At 39.1% G+C, this 24,009-nt stretch overlaps 1 protein-coding gene across 2 annotated transcripts in view; it reads right to left on the reverse strand.

Moving 5' to 3' along the window:
• The window catches only part of gpc1 (glypican 1), a 265,310-nt gene that overhangs the window by 17,982 nt on the left and 223,319 nt on the right, over window positions 1–24,009 (reverse strand). For both annotated transcript variants that reach the window (XM_062976532.1, XM_062976533.1), the window contains exon 3: window positions 12,772–13,163. In XM_062976532.1, the coding sequence (XP_062832602.1) occupies window positions 12,772–13,163 (392 nt within the window). The remainder of the gene's footprint in view (window positions 1–12,771; window positions 13,164–24,009) is intronic.

The raw sequence follows: 24,009 nt of genomic DNA on the forward strand, positions 1-24,009 counted from the left end.
ATTACAATAAGATCCCTGTAACCATGGAACTTATATCCATAGTTTAATTTACCTGCATCCAGGGAGAAATAATCTAAGAATTTTCTAGGTCCTCCAGATGATTCTATGGTATATTGTACATCTCCTGAAAGTTACCACAGAATTGCACTGGACTTACCAAATTTCTAGGAGGAAACATCTTTAGGAATCTCTAAATTCTCTGATGCAATTCTATGGTATGCTGGGACTCAAAGTGAGATAATTTAATGGTATTCAGTCATAACTATGGTTTCACATAACCAGAGTCTGGTTGACAATGTTTCCCCATGGATATTAGGTCACCTTAGAACTGAAAGTATTTTTTCTCATAATATGCAAGATAATGCATGTGTTTAATTTCTGCAACTAGCATCCCTGAGGTTCAGCTATATGTTTTGGATTTATGTGGCTACTCTCATATATGACACCTTTTAGATTTAGTGTGCTGGGGAGGGTAAATGGACAGGTATTGTGTCGAAGTTCATCGGTTCTGGTATATAGAAACCCAGTGAAAAGGTAATTTCATAACTTCTGATAGGTGTAATATTAAATTATATTGAATACCACAACAAGTCAGAGAATGATAGCTTCTTTTCAAGCTTCAGGATATGTATTCTGATCCCACACCAGCTACACCTCTCATAGCCAACCAGTTAGGCTATCGTTGTTCAAGGAGTCGGTTTCCACATCAGCCTGTTCTTTACCTGCAATCTTTCTGTGTACAAAACTTTACCTTTTTATAAATTACAGTACAACCCCCATATTAGTGGAATACATGTTTCTGAGTAAACCATGGAAACAGGAAACTATGACTATTCATGAACTTTACTGAAATGGATCATCTCTAGGATTTGCTAGGTCCTTCAGGGAAACTCTATAGTAACTTGTGGTTGAAACATGTCATAGAATCACCCAGAGGACCTAGAGAATTTCTAGAGAGGACATATTATTTTTGGATGTTGAGTAGGTGACAACATGGTTACTGGTAAGGAGATCATAATGTAATCTGACCTTCCAGACAGAATCTGATAAGTGCGATGGTTCTCCAATGTATTTCATGTGTTTTTTTTTTAATTGGGCACAATGTTTTGTCTTGATCGAAGAGTGAGACAGAATTGAATGGGCACACAGGACTCCATCTGCAAGCTATCCTCCTCACTGTAAACACATTCTGCAGGAATGGCTAGGACAGAAAAAAGGTTTAAGTCTTTAAGGATGACTTCCACTTCTGATTTCTCAGTTTGTTTTTGCATAACAGATGTCTTAAATATGGCAGCATGCCTATCTTTCCTTTGGTATACCGTAGGAAAATATAAGACATGAATCTAACAATCACAATATGGGGCCAAAACAAGTCCCATTGCTTCCAATGGGTGCGCTGAAAGCAATGGAACTTAAAAGTACTAAAGGTTTAACTGGATTGTCCTCATCAGTTCATGTTTGTGGCATTTGGGAAAAGTGCTGCTTTGATCCACATACTTCTCTCCCACTTGGAACTATATTTGAAAATGTCGGCCAACTTTTCATTGAAACCTCTGCCAGATCAACTTTCTTTTGGTAATTTAAAACTATTAAAAGTTTATATGGGTGGAAAAAAAAGATAATTATGACATGCAATGATTAGTGATCGCACTGCAGTCTGCTACATCTGGACAGCTGGCAAACAGAGTAGAACTGCAGCCAACATAAAGCGGGGCAGCATACTTTGTACATCTTTAAATAATCTGTGTGGAGTTCAAAGACATAGCTGTGTTACCCTGGAAAATGAGTATGCAAGGTGATCTTATAGCATTTTTGAAATTGACCGAGGATGCATCTATACTGTAGAATTAATGCAGTTTTATATCACTTTATCTTCCATGGCTTAATGCTATGGAATCATAAGAGGCGATTTTACAATGTCTTTAGATTTGTCTGTTGAAGAGTGCTTGTGCTTCATCAAACTATATATCCCAGGATTCCATAGCCCTGAACCATGGCAGTTAAAGTAGTGTCAAACTGCATTAATTCTAGAGTGTATCACTAACATGAGAGAACAAAGTTGTAGGATAAGCTTTTATAAACTTAATCTGCTTTCTCAGAAGCTGGGAGCATTTATGTCTGTTTTTAAATAATCTGGAGCAACATGGAAGGTAGTAGATAACAATGATTGATCTCACCAAGCCCCGTCAATCCCATTCTGGTGATCCCATGCATCGAAATGCCTGCCTATGTTCCTGTCAATGCCACTTTCATTAACACAAGAATTTCATTAAGATCAGTTCAGACCAGGTCAGTTCTTCAGGGCTGTGAAGTCTCTCCTAATGCCATTTGACAACTCAGTCAAGAAAAATAACAGTACAATCTTTATGGAAACTCAACTCCCCTGAAGTGTATTCCTTATGGTCTCCCTTCGTCACAGTTTGGAAGGATGATACAACACGGTGACTAGGTGCTCTTCCATTACAATGCAATGTTCCTACGTGCTTGCACTGAGCAGGTGTGGTGTAGCACTTTGCAAGACACTTGAGGATTGCCTTTACCATTTAAGGGGATTAAAGAGGCATTTTCCAACAGTCACACAAGGGAGGGGGCAGATCTGAAGACTTGTTCAGATCTGCCTCACTGTTTTTGAAGCTTCACTTTGTTCAAAAGAAATATGCATCTTAATCCCCTGGGAATAAATAAATAATTCAGGTAGTAGCAGTTCAAGATAACATGTTTTTAGCATGTATGTTTCATTATTCTGGGGTCATGTTATTCTAGCCAAGAGACCAGTTACACTTTGATTACATAACCCTATATTACTTGTACTTTCTTTCTGAATAATTGACAGAATAGAACAAGTATTTGCCATCTAATTTTGACACAGATTCCACGTGTACTCAATAGGAATGTTTTAAGTGTTTCTACTTTTTCCAGATTAACATATAAAGAGATGACCATGAACACCAGTCCATGCATGCAGAATTGACATAGAGTTGCTGTGAATTTTCCACGATGTACGGCCATATTCTGGAACATGGCCATACAGTCGGGAAAACTCACAGCAACCCAGTGATTCCAACCATGGAAACCTTTTGACAACAGAATTGACATAGTTTAAGCTAGTGTAGTTCTTTGGTTATGTGGTCAAGATGGTGCAGCGAGTTAAACCACTAAGCTGCAGAATTTGCTGACTGGAAGGTCGGTGGTTCGAATCTGTGGGTAAGCTCCCGTTGTTAGCCCAAGCTTCTGCCAACCTAGCAGTTTGAAAATATGCAAATTTGTGTAGATCAATAGTTACCGCTCCAGTGGGAATGTAATGGTGTTCCATGCAGTCAAACTGGCTACATGACTTAGGAGGCTTCTACAAACAATGCCGGCTCTTCGGCTTAGAAACGGAGATGAGTACCAACCTCCAGAGTCAGACTCGACTAGATTTAATGTCAAGGGGAAACCTTTACCTTTACTAGTTCCTTGGTTAAATTCAGAAGCCTAATCAATTTACTTAGAAGTGCATATACATTTATGAAAATGAACACAAAAGATACGTAGAATATCTTACAATGGTGGCTGTCAGTTTCCATCTCCCTCCACATGTTTTCTCTCATCTACCAATATTCCTAACTCCTTTCTTCTGAGACGTCCGATAAGGAGCTTTTTGAAAAGGCATTTAGCTATCTCAATTCTATTCAGCAGAAAGATGGCTCATGTGTTCATCAATTGTAAACCTTTCTCAAAAACATAGAAGGGCTCACATATTTCTGCCATAATGCTGGGGCATTAATCTATTTCAAACATAAGATGTCAAACTTAGTAGACTGGATTATATGGCAATGTAGACCCAGCCCTAGTTCAGCTACCTTGGATTAGGAAACATTCAGCTACTTTTGGGTTGAGTGGGGCCTAAACATATGTTTGTGTGCACAAAGATATCAGTGTTAAGAATGCATCCAAAATTTTGTTGCAAATTCCACTACTGAATGAATACTGGCTGCCCTCATTTAAAAGCCATGCAATTGAAGCATTTTTATTCATTTAAATGCCCTATAGCAATTTGCTTTTAAATTTCAGCAGGAAGTAGAGAAACCCCAATTTAAAGCATGCAAATGATTGCTTGGAAAGGTTCTCATCTTATTTTAAATTTTGGGTTTCTGGTGTTGACCATTAGACCTGGTCAAGTTGCTCACTTTGAAGAATTTACCTTCGGGAACCAATAGGTCTTATAACAGTCCTAATGCAACATCCATTAATTTCAAAGGTTCTCTCCATTAAAATAGTTAACTAAAGTCCCATTGATTTCAGTGAGTTTGCTTCCGAAATGGGAACATTTGGATCTAATCCATAATCATGAAACTTATTAAGGCAGGACATGGGAATACAAGCCACTCCAAATGTTGGATTGCAGTTTCCAGGAGTTACAGCCCCATAACAGTCCCCACTCTTGAATTAAGGGCTTATTTATACCACCAGGATCATACAGTTGTCAATTCAGCATACTAATTATGAAAATAACCTCCACTGAAACAGAGATGAGTCAGATGATGATTTGAGGGCATTTTTCTTCTCTTTCAAATCTCCTTGGTCTTTGCAAAACCAGAACCAATGAATTACGTGGATTCATGCCCTGCCAGGGCAAAGGGCCACATATGCAAGAGTATGTGAAAAACAGGATGAGGTAGGATGTCATTTTAATAAACCCAGATAGTGATTGCAGAGGCTAATGCAACAGAACAAGCACACCCCTTTGGTGTTGTGCCTTCGTAACTATAAACACAGACAGTTCAAGAAGGCTGTCACCAGTCATTATAGTGCAGTTATGAACTGTATTGAGAGATACTCTCAGCATTCCTTTGTGAACAGGGTAAAGGACAGAAAGGGAGAGATACTTTTTTGGTCAAATGCAACAATAATAGCAGCAGCAGCAGCAGCAACCTTTGTTGTGCATTCCACAATGTTGCGTGTGTATGGGCAACACACCTCCAGCCAACAGAACTAAGAAAGACACATATTCTGATTTGGGATATGAAATGGCCACAACTTGTTTACTGATTACAGGAGCAAGGGTTGGCAGCCATGCATGGGTCCTGGATCATGGATCGGGCAGCCCACTGCTGACGATACTGTTATCCATGCTGGGGTGCTACCAGAACCATACCGGGCCAAAGTTACCATCGCATCCCTGGTAACCACCGGATGCTTCCCCTCCTTCCAATAAGGGGGGAGTAACCAAGCCAGATCCAGGACCCATGCCACATGCCAACCTTGAAGTTGTGACAAGCAACAACAAACTGGAACCGCAAACATAACATATATGCAGGGTGGGTGGGATGGAACAACAAAAGCAGGCATGGTGCCTGTGTCAGCCTTAAGTAGGCTCCTGGGCCTACTGGAGGTGGGCCCCGGCAAATCCGGAGGCATGCGGGGCCTGTTGCTGTTTGGCCGGCAGGCCAAGCAGCGAGAACCTTTTCTGCCATATAGGGGGCTTCTGAGGAGAAGAAACCCTTGCTGGCACCATGCTCGGCCAGAGGGCACCAACCCTTGCTCAGTAATGCATTTGTTGTTGTATTTATATTCCAAGAAATTTGGAAATCTGTGTGGTAGCAGTTTTTGCTTTCACCACATACATGATACAGCCACACAAAGTTACTAATGCTCCAGGATTTTCTGTCTGGCAGGGAATTGCCAACCTTAAAGGAAGCAAAACAACAGCAACAACAAAAAAAAGAAGCTGTAAAAAGACATGTACGTGAAGACAGCATGATGGCAAAATGAGAACGTATTATAATCCTCTATATTTGCAGTGGCATTTGTTTCCCCACTGCATTATTTACTTCCATTATTCTACAGAGGTAGGGGTTGATGTATGTGTTTTGGAAATATCTCCTCTGCAAATACTCAAAATGTGGAGTTACTTCATTAACACAATATTCCCCCTTTCTATGATAAATCTTACAATTCTCTCTTCCTAAATCCCCTTTTTGTACACATTGTTAAGTCTCTGAAAAAGGAATATTTACATGAACAGGCCCAGAAAATAGAAATTCTAAGATATTTGGATGGTACCTAACATCTATAGTAACCATGTTAATGCCACACACATCCTTATTGAACTGAAAATTGTATTATCTTCCCCTATGTAAGCTCACTTCAGCGTTAAGGCGGTCCTGTGATGATCATGTGTATTATAGTTTGCACTATTTCCTGCTGTACAGCTATGGACACTCCATTTTCTCCTTCACACCAATGCATGCAAATATATGTCTGCATTTTATATGTATGCCTCCATAGAGCATTGAGTCCTATTAAACAAAACAAAGCGAAGCTGCTGGTCTTTAAATGCTGATAGATGAAGCTGTGCTAATACTGATAATCTGCAGAAATGCACCTTTAAAAATAATGGCAACTGTATCAGAATAAGCACACTTTCAATAAATAAAAGCAACTGAACACTGGCAAAATGGAAATGAGAAATGCTTTGTGGCAGGAAGGTGAAGGGATCTCCCATCCACCTGTGCAATCCACTCACTCAAAACCCCAGCCCTAGACTTAACAGCAAAGTTGATTCAGACTAAAATAACTTAGATTTTAAACCCTTGGGGTGAAAAAGAACTGAATTAAATTTGAATCCCCAAGAACATCTTGTGCTATACTAGGTCTGTGTGCTTTTTCTTCTCTCTCCTTGCTTTCCTTCTGCTGCCAAGTGTGAATTTTCCAGCTCTAAAAGGCTTTTAGGAACTGTACGCAAAGGGTTTTTAAGAGCATGTCGTTTTGAATGTTTTTTTAATTGATATTTTATTAACATGTAAAAAGGTCCATGTGTATAAAACAACATTAAGGGAAGAGGACATACATAAACTGTACACATTACATAATGCAAGCAGCACTGTGCATTAAACACAATATTTTTTAAAAAAATATCCTGGCAGGAATTCTCTAAGGCAGTTACAAATGTGTAACCTGTGTGTTATCTACATATTCCTCAGTCCTTTACCAGGCAGCAGCTGTTGTGATCATCCTGGGACTGTTCCCTGTTGATGAAGAAGCACCTGATTGATGTTCCTACCCATCCCCTTGTGGAAAAGCCATTTCCAGCAGGAGGGGGAATTGTAATGGGACCCTGCTTTGTCCTGTCACATTTGAAGATTACTCACAGGAGGCAACATCAGTTAGCTGCCTCCCAAGCAACAGGGAACATACCTCCTTCGAGCTGCTGCCTGGTTGGTAGAGATTGGAGCGGTTGGGCTGAGAGACACTGCATCACTACACAGCAAAAGGGGTTTCACATTTGCAACGAACTGCCTGTGAATTCTGGAGCTTGTCTTTTAACTAATTTCAAATCATTTTAATTCTATAGAATGGCTATTTTTTTTTTTAAAAAAAGAATCACACACGCACACACACACGTGGAGAAGAAAAAACCACAGACCACCCACTACACGGCAGCCTGAGCTCTGCCACATGCACAATGGAGGACTTTCTTATAGCAACACCAGAGGCACTCCAAATGGCCAGCTACTGGTTAAAGGACATTTAGTATAATGCCAAGTTTTCTTAACTGTGTTTGTGTTTTCAAATACATTACAACTTGTACCCTCGGTTTGCTTCTGACACGATAAATAAATAAATGGACTTGAATCTGTGTTTCTGAAGTCCTGCTCTGACACACTAACCACACTGGCTCCTAAAATAGCACAAAAATAACAGCATCTCTTTCACAATGACAAGAATCCTATTTTGCCTTTCTCCTGTGTATATGTGTACATGTGATACTTGTAACTCATAAATATAAAAATCTACTATTTTTTCAATCTGAGAGAACACCTCTCTAGAATCAATAGAATTCTAGATGATTGTTTCTTATCCAAGTTCTGATATAGGAATGAAGCTCATCTTGATAAAAACAATTGGGAGGGGAGTGGGGAGAAGGCTATGGGTGGTAGAAGGCTATGTGGGGAGATACAGGGCAGGCTACACCTTCCCATCTGCACATCTCCTTTCACTCTTACGAGTTCATCCATTGCTTTAAATCAAATGGGTCTGTGCCCATCAGTTCTAGGTTGAGCCTCAGGGTTATAGTATATACAACCATAACTTATGATATACTCTACACTAATAAATACTGATGTAACTTGCAGAACAATAGAACTACTTAGAATTGAAAAGTGAAAAACAAGAGTGTGCATAAATTCACAGTACTTGTACATGTATCCAATAAGACATTTATATATACAGTCCTTTGTGAAGATGATCTATTAGCATTAACACAAAGTGTCACAGAAAGAATGATGGAAACAGCATATTTTGGTATTATCTGCCAAACACTGATGCTCTATAATACTTATCACTGAGGCTGAATTCTATCACAGACTTCCAAGTTACAACTCCCAGAAACTCAAAAGTGTCATTGAAGTTTTAGACAGAACAAGATATTTTAGAGAGGAAGGCAAGCTTGACATAAAGGTGATCAAAACTCACCATACACACACACACACACACACACACAGACAAATCCTGGTCTGGAAATGTAGTAGTTTTGGCTGGATTATGATTGTTTCCTGTATCCTGTATCCTACTCTATTAATGTATATTAAATACCAATTTTCTGGTTATGTGGACCAATTTAAAAATGTTGGGGTGGTGGCCTATGTGTGGAGAACTATGGATATATGGTATATTTCTTCCATATGAGTGTATATATGAGTGTATATGTGACTATAACCCTTCTTAAAGATTAGTATTTCTTGTTCTGGAGTATTTATGGTCCAATGTTTTTTTAGATTGAAATTTTCTCCCAATTAAAAACAAACAAATACATGGAAGGATCAAAGATACAGATGTCTTGTAAATCTGACCAAAACTGTGACTCGTTGCTTTGAATTTGATCATAGTTCTCAAGAGTTATTTGATACTGTCACAATTTGATTCAGGACTGAAGATGCATGCCAAAACCAGAAACAAAATAAAGATTTTTTTTTTTGCATCATTTAACTCGTGTTTGAGGAATGCAGATATGTTAATTTTACAGAGAAATGCATGGCTTAGTCAAGTGAAATCAACAGTCATTTGGTTGCCAAGTAGAATACAATCTTGTTTTGCAAAACATTTATAAAAAATGAATAGATATTTCCTTCTTCTGTCTCACTTGGCTGTTCACATTTCTAATACAGGTGCATAATATCTGTGGAACAGACTTTTCCATCCAGAGATTTACACATCTAGAAGAACAAGAGAAAATGATCACTCTATCCTTCCAAATTGTAGTGTCACATAGGAATGCATGCTGGGTCCACTGAATGATCTACTTCCACCTGGATCCTACCATAGTGTGACCGACAAAAGCTCCTCTAGTGGCGTGAGAAAAGCACTCATAAATTCATTCACACATTTTCTTCTAGCACTGGCTTATTTTACTAAATCCCATAAACCTGCTGGAAAAGATTAAGAAGGTACAAATAAATCATGTTATCTTCTAGATAATACAAAATGCTTACTTGGAGGAAAGAACTTCAGTCACAGAAGTTAAAACATTCCTGAGAATCTGCTAGCCATTGCACAAAGATGTCTTAGTGATGTCTTGGTAAAGCCATTAAAGAAGAAATTCTTGTTTTTAATTCAATGTAATCAGGATGCTTCATGCCCAGTTATGAAAACTGGGCCTGACTGATTTTGACAGATTGTTAGGAGACATAACTCCATGTTGCCTTTTCTGGAGAGAGACCCAGAGAGAGACTGGGCAGAGGTTGTGGGCAGAGTTATGCTGCTGACTCTGTTCTGATATTCAATTCATTAGGCAGTTTCCAGCCTGTTCTCTCTTGACACAACCCTACACCTATGCCTTTCAATCACCACCAGAGCTTCCATGATACACAAAGCTTACTGAAGTGCAAATTGAAAAAGGAGATGGCTGAAACCTTAGAATGACAACAGGGTTTGGCAGCTGGTGGCAAGGAAAGAACTTTGACTTGGGCAAAATGTGAAGGCAGAAGTCATTAAAAACCAATAAATCATATAGCCCGACTTGACATGGAGCCAATGACATAATCTTGCTCTCCAATTACTTATTGGCTCTCTCAGAGACCCTGTTATGAAAAGCACAATTTCCTTTGTTTTCTTTGCACTAAATTTATGGGTGGAGGATCATCATAGCTGCAATGACGAAGACTGACAAATATCTTTGTTTACAGGTGTAAATACAAACATGGCTCAGAATGGTGTAAACTAATTTTCTGGTCTTAGATACGCTTTAGGAAAAGAGATCAGGAGACTCCCCGGTTGGTAAGACACATGGAATGGAGCTCATCCACATCTTCATCTTCCAGCATCCCTTTGCTTCTGAACTAAAAGCAAATCCCTTATTTTACCACTGAATACCTACAAGCAGACTCCTAACTAGAAACTAAAAGTAATTTTAAAGAAGTGAATGGGTTGGTAGGGATGGGGAAATCTGCCAGCTTTACACTCTCCTGTATTTTAACATTGTTGAACCCCATCTTCTATATCCAGAAAAAGATTTGAAAATCTGTGTGATGTATTTGGATAAAACAAAATTATTAAACTAACTTAACATTCAGAGGCTAGAATTTATACGGATTCTATACATTCTATCAGCTTTCATAAACACTCTGAATTAGCAAGCCACTTTGAGCCATGGATACTTCACTTTTCCCGCATCCATTGAAACAAGCTGTGTACCACATTCCCTGTAAGGAACTGTGAGAATGGGTATTGGTGAATGGAAACCTGAAATATGTTGTTGGATCTGAAACCAGTGATATTCAAGCAGTGGTTCATCCTCCCTCTCCCCCATTTTAGAAGTGCAGAAGAAAGTTGAGAAAGAAAATGTCTCCTTCAAATAGTCAACTTATTTCTTCATGCCCAAGATATGACAAATGTTATAAAGCAAATTAGGTTGAAACGCCAAAGGAAAAAAGAAAGAAAGAAATGCAAAGGGTTTTAAGAATTCCAATTTCAGTTATGTCATTTTCCTGGTTTTTTAAAAACCAGTTTGATGGGTCATGAAAGTGCAATGCTAATAAAATGTATAAAAGCCTTGTCACTCTTGAATGTCTTTATAATGTGCAATTTATAAATCAAAGCTTTAGTCACTGTTATTATTTGAATGTTTCTCTTTCTTGATTTTGAACTTAGAGCATGAAAGAGCACCCTCTTCTCCTAACCCCTCTGTCTGATGAGATCAATTGCTGGTACAATTTGAGCAGTCATGATTTAGTCACACCAGTGGGTTTTGTGGTATAAAATATGTGAGTAATACCAGCCTTCCACCCACTGTTTCCTTTAACTCAGTCCTTGCACCTGCGCTTTAAAGAATAAGCTTCAAATGATGGCATTTTGTGCTGTGAAATCATATAACTTTTCATAGGGAGATAAACCAACCAAAACACAGCCTTTAAACCACAGTGCACATTCTTAGTGCGTAATGTGAAGAAGGGTATTATATGGATGTGTTTCAGCATGAAGTAAGAGAACAAAAGTGCAAATACTCAGTGGCTTAAACATTCTCAGCATTATCTTAAACAATGTTTGTAGAAGTGACATCAATCCTTCTTTATAACACAGTTAGGTCTTGTGTGATATTCCCTCAAACTCTTGATGACCCTAGCAAGGGAAGAACCTATAGTGTGAACTCTTCCTAAAAGAAATCCAATTTCTACCATGACTGTGCAGCAAAGGACAGACTCGGCAACAACTGCACCATAATAGAGCCCTTTCACATGTAGCATTGTCCAACCAGGTCTCTGTTAGTGCTCTGTATTTTTTCTGCCTAAGTGTAATATCTTAACATTTCATTTTGTTAGCTTTGGCCCAGCTCTCTAATCTATAAGGCTACTTTGTCTTGTGATCCTGTCTTCTGGAGAACCTTTCCTAATTTGGTCTCATCTGCCAATTTGATGAGCATATCTTCTACTCCATCATCTAAATCATAGATAAAAGATATTAAATATCACTGGGCACAGGACACCATCTTGCAGCACCCCATTAATTACTTCTCTCTGGGATGGACCCTTTGGGTTCTGCAGGTCAACCAATTACAATCCAACAAACAGTAGCATTGTCTAATCCAGTGGTGCTGAACCTTTGCCTCCCCAAGTGCTTTGGACATCAACTCCCAGGAATCCCAGCCAGTTTACCAGCTGTTAGGCATTATGGGAGCTAAAGTCCAAAATACCTGGAGGAGCAAAGATAAGGAACTACTGGTCTAGTTCACAATTTATTAGCTTCTTTATGAGAAGACCATTGAGAACTTGTTGAAGCTCTTACTGAAATCAAGACATGCTATGACCAAAGCATGCCCTTCATCTACCAAACTTGTACCTCTATCAAAAAAGAGATAAGATTAGTCTGGCATGATCTGTTTTTGAAAAACTGTGTTGACTTTTAGTGATCACAGCATCCCTTTCTAAGTGCTTATAGATGTTATGTTTAACGATCTGTTTTAAAAACTTTCCTGATATTAACATCAGGTTGACTGGAGAGTCATTGTTCAGGGCATCTCCCCCATCCTTTTTGAAAATGGGAACAACATTCTCCAGGAATTTTCAAAAATTATTACTGATGCACTCAAATTACTATGTGCAAACTGGATTCAATTTCAGTTTTTTTTTGTCATCTAGCCCAGTACTTCATCCAGGCATTCATTCAGAGAAGATGGAATGTCCATATCACTTGATAGGCATAAAAATAATCACCACTGTAAAAATGAAGAATAAATAAATACTTGAGAACTTCTCAGGAAGGGTGACCACAAAGGAATTATACCTTTGGACCTACCTGAGAGACTTTGCGCACAACATCATTGCCTACTCCAAGGCCTTGCACAAAAGATCGAACTGCAATGAAGGCCCTTGTTGCCTTCAGCTTCAGGTCCCGTGGAACCTCTCCAAACGGTTTGTGCTGCTCAGAATGCTTCAGCATGCAGTCCACATATTCATCAGGAAGGTGGTACTGAGGATTCATAAGCTTGAAGAGCCGTTCTAGCAGGCGAGTCCAAAACTCATTGAGGGCCTCTTCAAGGTTGATGTTGGAACCACGGTAGTAACGTCTCAGTTCACTATATAAGTCTTTGAAAAGTTTTACGTTCTGGAGGTAAAGATCTCCATACATATTAGGAAATGTTTCATAAAGGGCCTTCTCTGACTTGTTCAACAAATCCTGGAAATAACCTGCAAAAGGGAAAAAAGGCATGGTAAACAACCCATTTTAAGAATCAGAGATCTCCACAAGAGGTCAATTTAAAGTACATCACACTAAATTTGGATTAGCCTTGTGTGCTTTCAAGTCATTTTCTACTTATGGCAATCCTAAAATGACCCTATCATTGGGTTTTCTATGGCAAGATTTGTTCACAGTAGATTTGGCTTCACCATCCTCTGAGGTTGAGAGAGTGAAGCTTGGCCATGGTCACTCGGTGGGTTTCCATAGCTGAGCAGGGATTCAAACCCAGGCCTCCAAAAATCATAACCCAATTCGCAAGCCATTGCACCTGGCTAGATCTCTGTACCAGGAACAAAATATTGTGGCCTAAATATCCTAAAGACTCCAGATCATGTTTCATCATGGAAGTTAAACAGGGACAGGTTAGTACTTGGATGTAAGATTGACAACAAATATCAGATGCTATAGGCTGTATTTCAGAGGAGGGAAATGACAAAACCATAAACTTATATCCTTGGTCTAAGAAAACCTTATGAAATCTATGGGGTTGCTATAAGTTGCTTTGTGTCTTGATCCAGAGAGGAAAGTGGGGTACAATTTAGTATACTACTACTACTACTACTACTACTACTACTACTACTGCTAAGTTGTTGACAGGGAACTTGAAGGCAGCTAGGCAGACACGCACAGCAAATGGCAATGATGATTGGCAGTCATACTCCAATATATTTTAGGTACTGAGAGGGGATCATTAATTACTACTGTTAATTTTGTTTTATTCCTACATAGAAGCAAAACAAAGTTCATGTCCACATCTATAAAAGAGATTTTCCTAAAACAGGTGTCCAAATTATACTTCCACTTGACTCACACACTTTTGAAAGACATAGTCACATATTTAGTTATGCACATAGAAACAAGCCACAGATTCAGTTTTGGGGGGGGGGGAGATCCATGTGAAATAGTCTGAAACTTACTTCATAAAAATTTTTAGGGTGCTGGCAAAGGCACCAGTTAAATTTAAATGCAATAGCATTTCTTTTGACTGTTGAAACCCGCAAGGTAATGTATGCAAATCACTGTGTAAATCAGTATGACAAAAGGCTGACAGGATTAGAAGATGCTAAAAGCTTCTTTTCCATGCCATTGCTTCTGACAGGAACTCATGTGCATAAGCTAACAATCCTATTTAAGAGAATATACCAAAAATTAATGTATAGGGGAGGGGGAATCCAAGCAGCTTCTATAAACTCAAGACTCATTCTGAGTTAAAAAAACACACGAAGTGGTTGACACCTTACAAAACACTTGCTTTTAAGTGAAATTGCAAGGCAGATATTAAATTGCTACATTATCATGCACCTCATAATTAACAAAAGAGAACCAATGTTATGTCCTTTCAAAGCACTTTTGCCAAGGTGCTGTTGACATTTCTGCTGAGGAGGTATTTTCATTCAAAATACATCAGAGCAGTGGATGCTAAGGCCAGGAATAGCAAGTAATTAGAAGTCCAAAGAAATACCACTGTTAGAACATCTTAGTGTAAGACTTCAAAAATAAAAATACTCATCAAAGATTATACCATTCTATGTATCTTGCCAAAGAAAGAAAGGGATTTAACCCAGTTTGGTCCCTGATTGCAAGACAGCATGATCAGACCTCGAGCTTGGACCTGTTTTCTGTTTTGATTAAAATAATAAGATGTTTAATTTTACCAGAAGTAGATACAAAAGACATGCAATTGGAAATTCAAAATAGTGTATTTCTAAGCACATTCTGTAGCATGCAATTTAGTTTTAGTTCCAGAATAGAAATGAGCTTGCAGGCCCTTTATATCAAGTCCACTTCTTGGGAGCCCAAGCTTGCTTCATTTTAATAGCCTAATCTGGGTGTGAAAAGTCATTTTGTTGTCATGGTTCTTAAAACAGTTGGACATCATAAAGCTAATGATCTGCAGCAAATGACCCAGAAGTCCATCTTCAAATTTTTAAAAAGAAATGCACTCAAATACTATTTTCCCTCAGGTGCTATCCAGTTCACAAGTTTTTTTTCCCCGTGTCAGGAGCAACTTGAGTCGCTTCTGGAGTGAGAGAATTGGCCGTCTACAAGGACGTTGCCCAGGGGGCGCCCGGATGTTTTGATGTTTTTACCATCCTTGTGGGAGGCTTCTCTCATGTCCCCGCCTGTGGTCCATGGACCACAAGTGGCCCGCAAGAACTAAAATATGGTCCGTGGCCTCACCATTACTACTACAGATAACACAGCCCATCCCCAATTTTTTTCTTGGTATCTTCGTTTTAAGGCCTGTTCCTGCGGTTATTTGGGGTGCTGATTCAGGAAATTGCATTGGATAAACCACGTCACCTCTAGATTATTAAATATGGTTTTCTGTGGGTGAGCAGATGGCGACTACTGGATGGCATATGTTCTGTATCAGAAATCAAAGCTGATGTGGTCTATCCAATGTAATTTTCTGAATCAGCATCCCAAATAACCAAACCGAATCTAAAGTTGAACAAAAACTGATTCATAACCCTTTTGGTACTAATGTTGGAGAGTAGTCCCTGGTCAAAGTGGTCCCTGAACAAAAAAAAAAAGTTGGGAAGCACTGATTTATACCCAGCTTTTTCTCTCCACAAGGAGACTTTAAGCAAAGACTTGATGGCCATCTGTCAGAAGTGCTTTGGTCGTATGTTCCTGTATGGCCAGGAGTTGAGCTGCATGGCTCTTGTCGCCTCCAACTCTATGAAATGCACCATCATTTAAACAGAAAATGTAAGTGTGCAGATACATACGCTCCAACTGTCCTTATCTGGCAGACAGTCCTGGTTAATTCTTAGTCATCCCACTTTGCTGCTGATTTTAACATGAATCAGGGGACCTGAACTTGGGTCTCCTGGCGTCCTATTCTAATAGTCAAACTCTTACCCCACACTGGCTCTCCCAGTGGACAATAGGACTTCCAAACACAGGGTTAAAATTCTGTTTTGGTAGAGTGTGCTGCCATCTATAAGTCAAATAAATAAATGCAACAGTAGTAGAAAGTGTGAGTGAATAAAATTTGTCAGCTGAACTCAGCAAATGTGTAATGGTAAACACCAGTAAAGTGTTCAAAGTACTCTGTACATTTATTTGCATTTATTTGAATCCTGCAATAGACTTGTTATATGGGTGGGTGAATCACTGTCTCTCTTATGGGAAAAGTAAGGGTATCAGATTTCTAGCACCTCCTTGTAAATCCTGATTAAAATGGCAACTGTTTTAAAAATATTTTCATGACTACTGTCCCTTGTGATTGTTGCAAAAGGTGCTAAACCTGCAGGAGGAAACTGTGTCTGAAGAAGATGAGTGTGGCAGGAAGGCTTGTTTGCAAAGTGGATGCCTATGGATCCTCACAATGGGAATACTGATGCTTCAAACCATTTCCAGTTTCTGTTTACATTAGAAATAGTCACAGAATAAGCAGTCTAAAATGCATGAGGGGAAACTAATTTACAGTTGTCACCAAAAAACAAGATCCAAGAGCACTCTCCTTCTTACTCTTCCTAGCTCAACCCTGGAGTCACTTTTCCATATGTATGCATTTATTCCTAGAATCATATCCTGCCTCAAGCCTCCTTTGCAAGACCATGAACATTTCAGTTTCCAATGCCACCCCGAGTCAGTGTTCTTGCTGCTGTTACTGCAGGGGTCCCCAAACTAAGGCCCGGGGGCCGGATGCGGCCCTCCAAGGTCATTTACCTGGCCCTCACCCTCATTTATAATATAATATTTTTATATCCGTTTTAATAATATAATATATTGTATATACATATAATACTGACAATAATATCATTTCATACAATACAATACTAACAATAATATCATATAATAATATTAATTATATGTTATATATTACATATAATATTACAGTATAGTGGTATAGTTCAATATAGTATAATGCCAATATTGTGCTATGCTAATAATATAATATAATATATTGTATGTATATACAGCTGCTCTGAGTTCCCTTCGGGGTGAGAAGGGTGGGATATAAATGTAGTAAATAAATGTAGTAAATGAATAAATAAATAATTTTGGACTTAGGCTTGCCCAAAGTCTGAAATGACTTGAAGACACACAACAACAACAACAACAACAATCCTAATTAACCTGACTATCTCATTGGCCAGAAGCAGGCCCACACTTCCTATTGAAATCCTCATAGGTTTATGTTGGTTAAAATTATTTTCATTTTTAAATATTGTATTGTTCTTTCATTGTTATTGTTATTGTTTTGTACTACATATAAGATATGTGTAGTGTGCATAGGAATTGGTTCGGTTTTTTCCCCCAAATGATAATTTGGCCCCTCAACAGTCTGAAGGATTGTGGACCGGCCCTCTGCTTTAAAAGTTTGAGGACCCCTGTGTTACTGGATGAGAGAGGGCTTCTGTGCTCAAAGGCACTTCTCATTTGAATCAGCTCAAGCAGGGGTGTTCCAGCGGTCTGTTTTGTATCTAAAGGAGTAAAATCTGGATAGTTGTAATATAGAGCAACCAACCAGGGGCAATGCTATTAGGCAAACTAGGCAGCTGCCCAGGGTGCAGATCTCAGAGGGGCCCAGGACTGATCTTTGAGGCGCAGAGATTTGTACAAACTAGTCTTTGTAATTATTGCAAAAAAAGCAACTTTGCTCTATGTGCTAAAATATTTTCTTTTGCATTGGTAAAAGAAAAGTAAATATTATTGCACTGTATTTTTCTAATTTAAAATAAATTTATCAGTTTCAAGTTTTGAGGTTTTCATTTTTTTCCTATGAGACATCTGTCTCTAAAAAAAGTCAGAATTAGCCATTTGGTAAGCAATAGAAGCAGTTCGTCTTGCAAAAAAAAGGTACAAAAGATGTAGTCTGGCACCGGCACTGCAACTAACATTAAATGGACCTCTGCATTTGATTACCTATTTATTATTTATTAAAATATGTATATCATTGCTCTATAATGCAGATCTTAGAGCAGGGTACAAGCATGCAAAGGAATGTAAAATAATTTAAACAGTTTTAAAACAGATTCCAATCAATTTAAACCCATTTTAAATGCCTAAACTTTTAGGAATACAATATACAAAACTCCAAAATCTAATCAAGCCAAGATCTTTAGATCTTGAGATTTATAAAAGAAACATTTTCTCTGAAATGGAGATAGTTTCAGTACTAATTGGGCCACTGATAATTAATATCCCTATTCTACTGAGTTTTATTCTTTAACACAATGTTGTGATGCTGAATGGTCCAGAGGCTTGTAATTGAAATATGACTTAGAGATATTTTACAGATACTATTGGAGCACGTTAAATAGTAGAATGTTACATTGCATTCCTCTTTAATTCAGTTGGTTGGGGACACACTGCTGATATATGGTTTGTTCATGGTTTATATACTATTTTGTTTAAATTCTGGTTGTTGACTTCCATCATTGTGTAGCATGCTGCATTGTTGGTGGAAAATAGTTGAATATTGCTACCATGCTACGACTGAAAGGAATCAGGGTTGATGTCATGTTCACAGTGTTGATATGTGCAATATGGTTCTCATGTATAGGGAGACTTCATATAAAGGTAGACTTTGTACTCAAAATTATGAATTTTTATATGATCAGTGGATAAGCCAAGAGCAATTTCATGAAGAGGGAAACACATCAATACTGCTTCAGGGGGTCAGCCACTGCATCTGCTGCCATTTCCTTGACCAGATATTCAAAGAAGCCAGAAACTGCATCAGTGCCTCTTTTTGGTTCTTCTGGGATGGTCTCAAGCTCCCCTGTTTTGTCAATTTACTCGGAGAAGGAGTGGGTCCTTTTTTTGGTAACCACCAATATATAGTTTTCATATTGACCCATAGATAAGTCCAACAGATTTTGATGGTTGGTTTTTAAACTATATTTTTAGACTTCTACATGAGTACTGTATATAGGGTATGATAAGAGGGCATTAAGGGTGCTGATTTTTTTTTTTTATCATGTCAGAAGTGAATTGAGAATATACTGCAGTAGCTTCTGGTGTGAGAGAATCGACCGTCTACAGAAACGTTGCCCAGGGGACACCTGTTTGTGTTACTATCCTGTGGGAGGCTTCTCTCATGTCCTCACATGGGAAGCTGGGGCTGACAGACGGGAGCTCACCCCATCTCACGGATTCGGACCATTGACCTTCAGATTTTCAGGTCAGGAGTTGAGCCGGCACAAGGGTTTAACCCATTGCGCCACCGCAACTCACAGGGTACTGAGTGAGTTGCAGGATAAAGGAAGTATAAAGAGTAAAACACAACTTGGGTCAAATAGGGTTTGAGCACTGGAAAACTGAAAAGCAGTGTTAGGAGGGAGTGACTTCTTGCTCATCCGCTCCCAATGTATTAATGGGGGGGGGGGGGACAAGAACAAAAAATCACAAGTCTTGGTGAGAATGAACTGCTAGTTGTTCACTTGTCTCTGCTCTCCCTTGACCCCAGTTTATGGCTCAACAGTTTTTTTCCTTTTTATTTCCTTCCAACTGTTAATATGATGTGATGCATATACACAGGTGTTTTAGACTAACAGAGAAAAGCTATAGCAGAAGCAGATGCACTGTATGTGGCAGAAAGTGGGGGAATGTATGTGGAAGCAACCTGTTTTTGCCTTATATTAGGCATGTACAGGACACTGTGAAGCAGCAACCAAAAAGCACCTGTGGAGGAACTAGTATGATGGACACACAGATTCTTTCTTTACTTATAGGTCTGTTCAATGTTAAGAGAACAAGCACAGTAGAGGGACTATTACTACCAGATGCCTGAATGTGTGTTCTGGAATCTTTCTTTGCGAAACAAGACTGGCCTAAGGCACGGCAGCAAATGCCACTCCTACAAGTCAAGAAGAATAGCTGTGCATAATATCCAAGGCTAGCCAAGTTGTTTTGGCACATGAAGCAGAAAATCCCATAAACGCCTCTTCTCATTCCTGGCAGTAAAAATATAATATTACCATTAAATAACTGGCAAGATTCATGATATTACGTACCTACTATCTAATGTGGGAACCGATGGCTGTGATGGTAAGGTCAACCCTGTTAAAACCTAGTATTCATTTAATATTGTGTTTTTTCCCTGCATCTCTATTTGATTCCCTCTTGAAAGCTCTGACTAAAAGCAGTGTGCTTGCGCAGCAGCCTTAACATTGTCAGATCACTCAGAATATCTGAGCCTTAAAACAGCACTATGTAATGGAGAGTTCTGGAGAAAGAAGAAGAAGAAATCAGTCTTATTCCATGGTATTCTCTACTTAAAACACTGTTATGAGCTAATCTGATTGGGCCCTGAATATCTATTCTAATAGCAATGACTTGGAGGCAATTATTACTGATTTAGAAAAAGTTACCTACAAGTCAGTGCATTCGTGACATCAGTTTTGATCTGTCAGTGGAGATAAGGTTCACTTCCAGAGTTCAGCTATGCAAGTTCAGGCATTCCTCTCACACGGCATTAGCCTATCTAATTGGCTAATTACATGTGATGCTAAGGCTGTGATCTTAAAGAGAAAGAGCCTAATGATAGAGCAACACAGGAGGTTCCAACACTTCCCCTTCTTGATGGCAGGACAGAAGTCACAACAACGCCAGTTCCTCATCTGTAAGCCTTAGAAACTAATTAATTGATTAGCTAATCAAGCAACCATATACACCCTCTTTGCAAGAAATGAAACTCAATTGAGCCAGGCTCAGAACTGGTCTAAATTACCACCCATGTTTGAGAAGTACAGCCAATAGATCCAACTCTCTCCTAGTCTACCACTACTACTCCAATCCTCTCCTCCAGTCAGATAATGGATGTGAAACCAGCAAAGACGACTATTTAGGGCTGGGATGAGTGAGTATGTGGATTCAAAGACGTCCCCCTGAGATCAGAGCTTTATTTAAAGCCTTGAAGGGGAAAGGTTTGTTACCATTTCCAACCACACAATGGTTTCTTTGTATTTTTAATAGTATAGTATGATCCTATATGTCCACAGGGGATACATGAAACCAGAGATAATAATGAAACCCATTGAAATGAATAACTTCTGTCCCAAGAACACCATAGAGTTGTGCTGAAAGACCTATAAAATGCCTAAAGAGCACACATTTTGTCAGACATAGGTAAATGAAACCACCGATACCTGTTCCATGGCTAAGGGGTTGTACTGTACGTAGAGCTTCACAGTCCTAATTTTTTACCAGGACTTCAGTGCATGGAAGTGGAAGTTTTATTTTTCCTTGTTTATCATGATTTCTGAGACATATTTTCTCCCTTGGGCTTGATCACGGTGGTCCATGCCTTAGTTACCTCTAGACTGGACTACTGTAATGCGCTCTACGTGGGGCTTCCCTTGAAGACGGTCCGGAAATTACAATTGGTCCAACGCTCGGCTGCCAGATTAATAACGGGGGCAAGTTACAGGGAGAGATCCACTCCCTTGTTTAAGGAGCTCCACTGGCTGCCGTTCATCTTCCGGTCCCAATTCAAGGTGCAGACCATCATCTATAAAGCCCTAAACGGTTTGGGACCCACCTACCTCCGTGACCGTATCTCCCTCCATAAACCTGCCCGATCTTTACGATTATCCGGGGAGGCCCTTTTATCACCACTGTCTATTTCCCAGGCCCGCCCTGTGAGTACAAGGGAGAGGGCCTTTTCTGCTGTGGCCCCCCGACTATGGAACTCACTGCCTACCGAAATCAGGCAAGCTCCCACTTTGTTAGCTTTTAGGAAAGACCTGAAAACATGGCTCTTCCGCTGTGCTTTCGGTGAGTAACTTCTGTTATATATTTCTGTGTTACTCCCCCCCGAACATTTATCCTCTAAACTGCCCCACTCTCATATCTCCCTGTCCACATTGGAGTACCCCTCTGTCCCTCTCACTCCGGGTTTTATCTCTGTGTTCATGCAGCCTGCTCTTGTTTTACTGTTTCTTGATTTCTTGATGTGATGTCTATTATTATCTATTGTATTACTTTTAATTATATTATGATATGCTGTTTTATATTTTATTATATTGTATTGCTTTGGGCATGGCCCCATGTTAGCCGCCCTGAGTCCCCGCTGGGGAGATGGTGGCGGGGTATAAATAAAGTTTTATTATTATTATTGGGCTGCAATCAGCAAAAGAAAGAAAGAGCTATTGGGAATCTTCCTTTCTGTCAATAATTACAACAGTATGTCTATGTGGTGTGGCAGTCTTTGCAGAAATCACAGACAGGAAGGAAAGGGTTGATTTTTTTTGTCCTAAAACGGCACTGTTGTCCTGTAAAAACAGCCTCCCTCCATCCTCATGACTCATTATGTGATTGGTACCAAGACATTACATATGGTTGGATTATCAAACAGTTAAGACTTTGCACAAATGCAAACTTTGCACAGCTTTTGAAACAGAACTAAAGTCACGTTTTTCTAATGTTAAATAAAACAAACATTTATTGTACTAAAGCAAAAACGGTCATACAAAACAATAGAGGCTCGTGATGTCATCTTTGCTTTCCAACAATAGCCTTGTGATTGTGTGTGACCTGCTTAGACATTTCAAATAGGCTGTCCCAATACAATATATTAACTAGTGCATTTTGTACAGAGAGCCAGCATGGTGTTGTCATTTGAGCACAGGACTATGTCTCCAATGACCAAGATCCAATTCTCTGTTCACTTATGGACATCCACAAAGTGGGCAAGTAACACAACCTTAACCCTGAAAACCCCATGAGTCACCTTAGGGGTGCCATAGGTCACAAATGGCTTGAAGGCAACACGCAACAAAAACAATATTTGTTTAGGGACATGTTTAAGAGAAGCATATAAAAGTTGCTTGTCTGCAAAAATACATGGAAGGTGAAGGAAGGCTTCTTTCCTAATCCTAAGCATGACTATACTAAAGGCAATATTGACTATCTTTGATGGTTAGTTCTGGATCAGCTATCATGAACCCACCCTCTTGACTGCTGTTGAGAGAGTGAGAGCTGGTTGGCGATTCACATAGTCATTTCTGATAGCCATTACTATCTTGCTTTCTTAACTGAATCTACGAATGCACCCATGCCAATAATATTCATGCATTAGACACATGTCTTCAATGAAGGAATTGCATGCATGGCTCTCTTCATCTCCACTTTATTTTCACAATAAACCTAGATTAAGATTGATGGGGCCAAAGTCTCCCAGTGAATTTCATGATGACTAGAACATTAAAATTTCATGTTTTTGTATAATGTTCTTAACAATAATACCACCTTTCAGCCCAGACTGAGTTCAACTTCAAAACTTGGTTGAAACAGGAACTGTTGGTAGGTGTAACCAGAACCAATTTACTTGGCAAAGCTATAGGAATGAAAATCTCTTTCATTTCTTCAAATACCACCTGCATCTTTCTATTCTTCTTCTACTTTAAGTTTTCTTTACATGAAAATCAGAGCATATTTAATGCACTCTTCCTAAATGTGCACATCTGTTTATGTACTTTAGCTAAGTATGCATTTCCCCTGTCATCTACAGTGTATCCTGTGTATCTTTTGAACTGTACACATTGTAGCCATTCATATTTTATAAAGTGTGCATTGTTTTGTCTACGCTTTGTATGTTTGGAATGCCTTGAAAGCTTTGCAGATGTGCACAGTCTTTAAGTAAGGAGTATCGCCTCACAAATGAGCCTCAATGAGGTGTGTAAAAACCTTTAATCGTGACTTGTAAATCTAATGAAACTCTTTCCCATCTCTAAGCAGTGTATCTCAAGACCAGTTAAAGGCGAAATGTAGATCAGACGCAAAAGAAGCTGTAGGGATTGTGTATGTGATCCCCTGAAGAACCCCCACTTTTAA

The sequence above is a fragment of the Anolis carolinensis genome, chromosome 3 (assembly GCF_035594765.1).
Source record: "Anolis carolinensis isolate JA03-04 chromosome 3, rAnoCar3.1.pri, whole genome shotgun sequence".
Taxonomy (NCBI): Eukaryota; Metazoa; Chordata; class Lepidosauria; order Squamata; family Dactyloidae; genus Anolis; species Anolis carolinensis.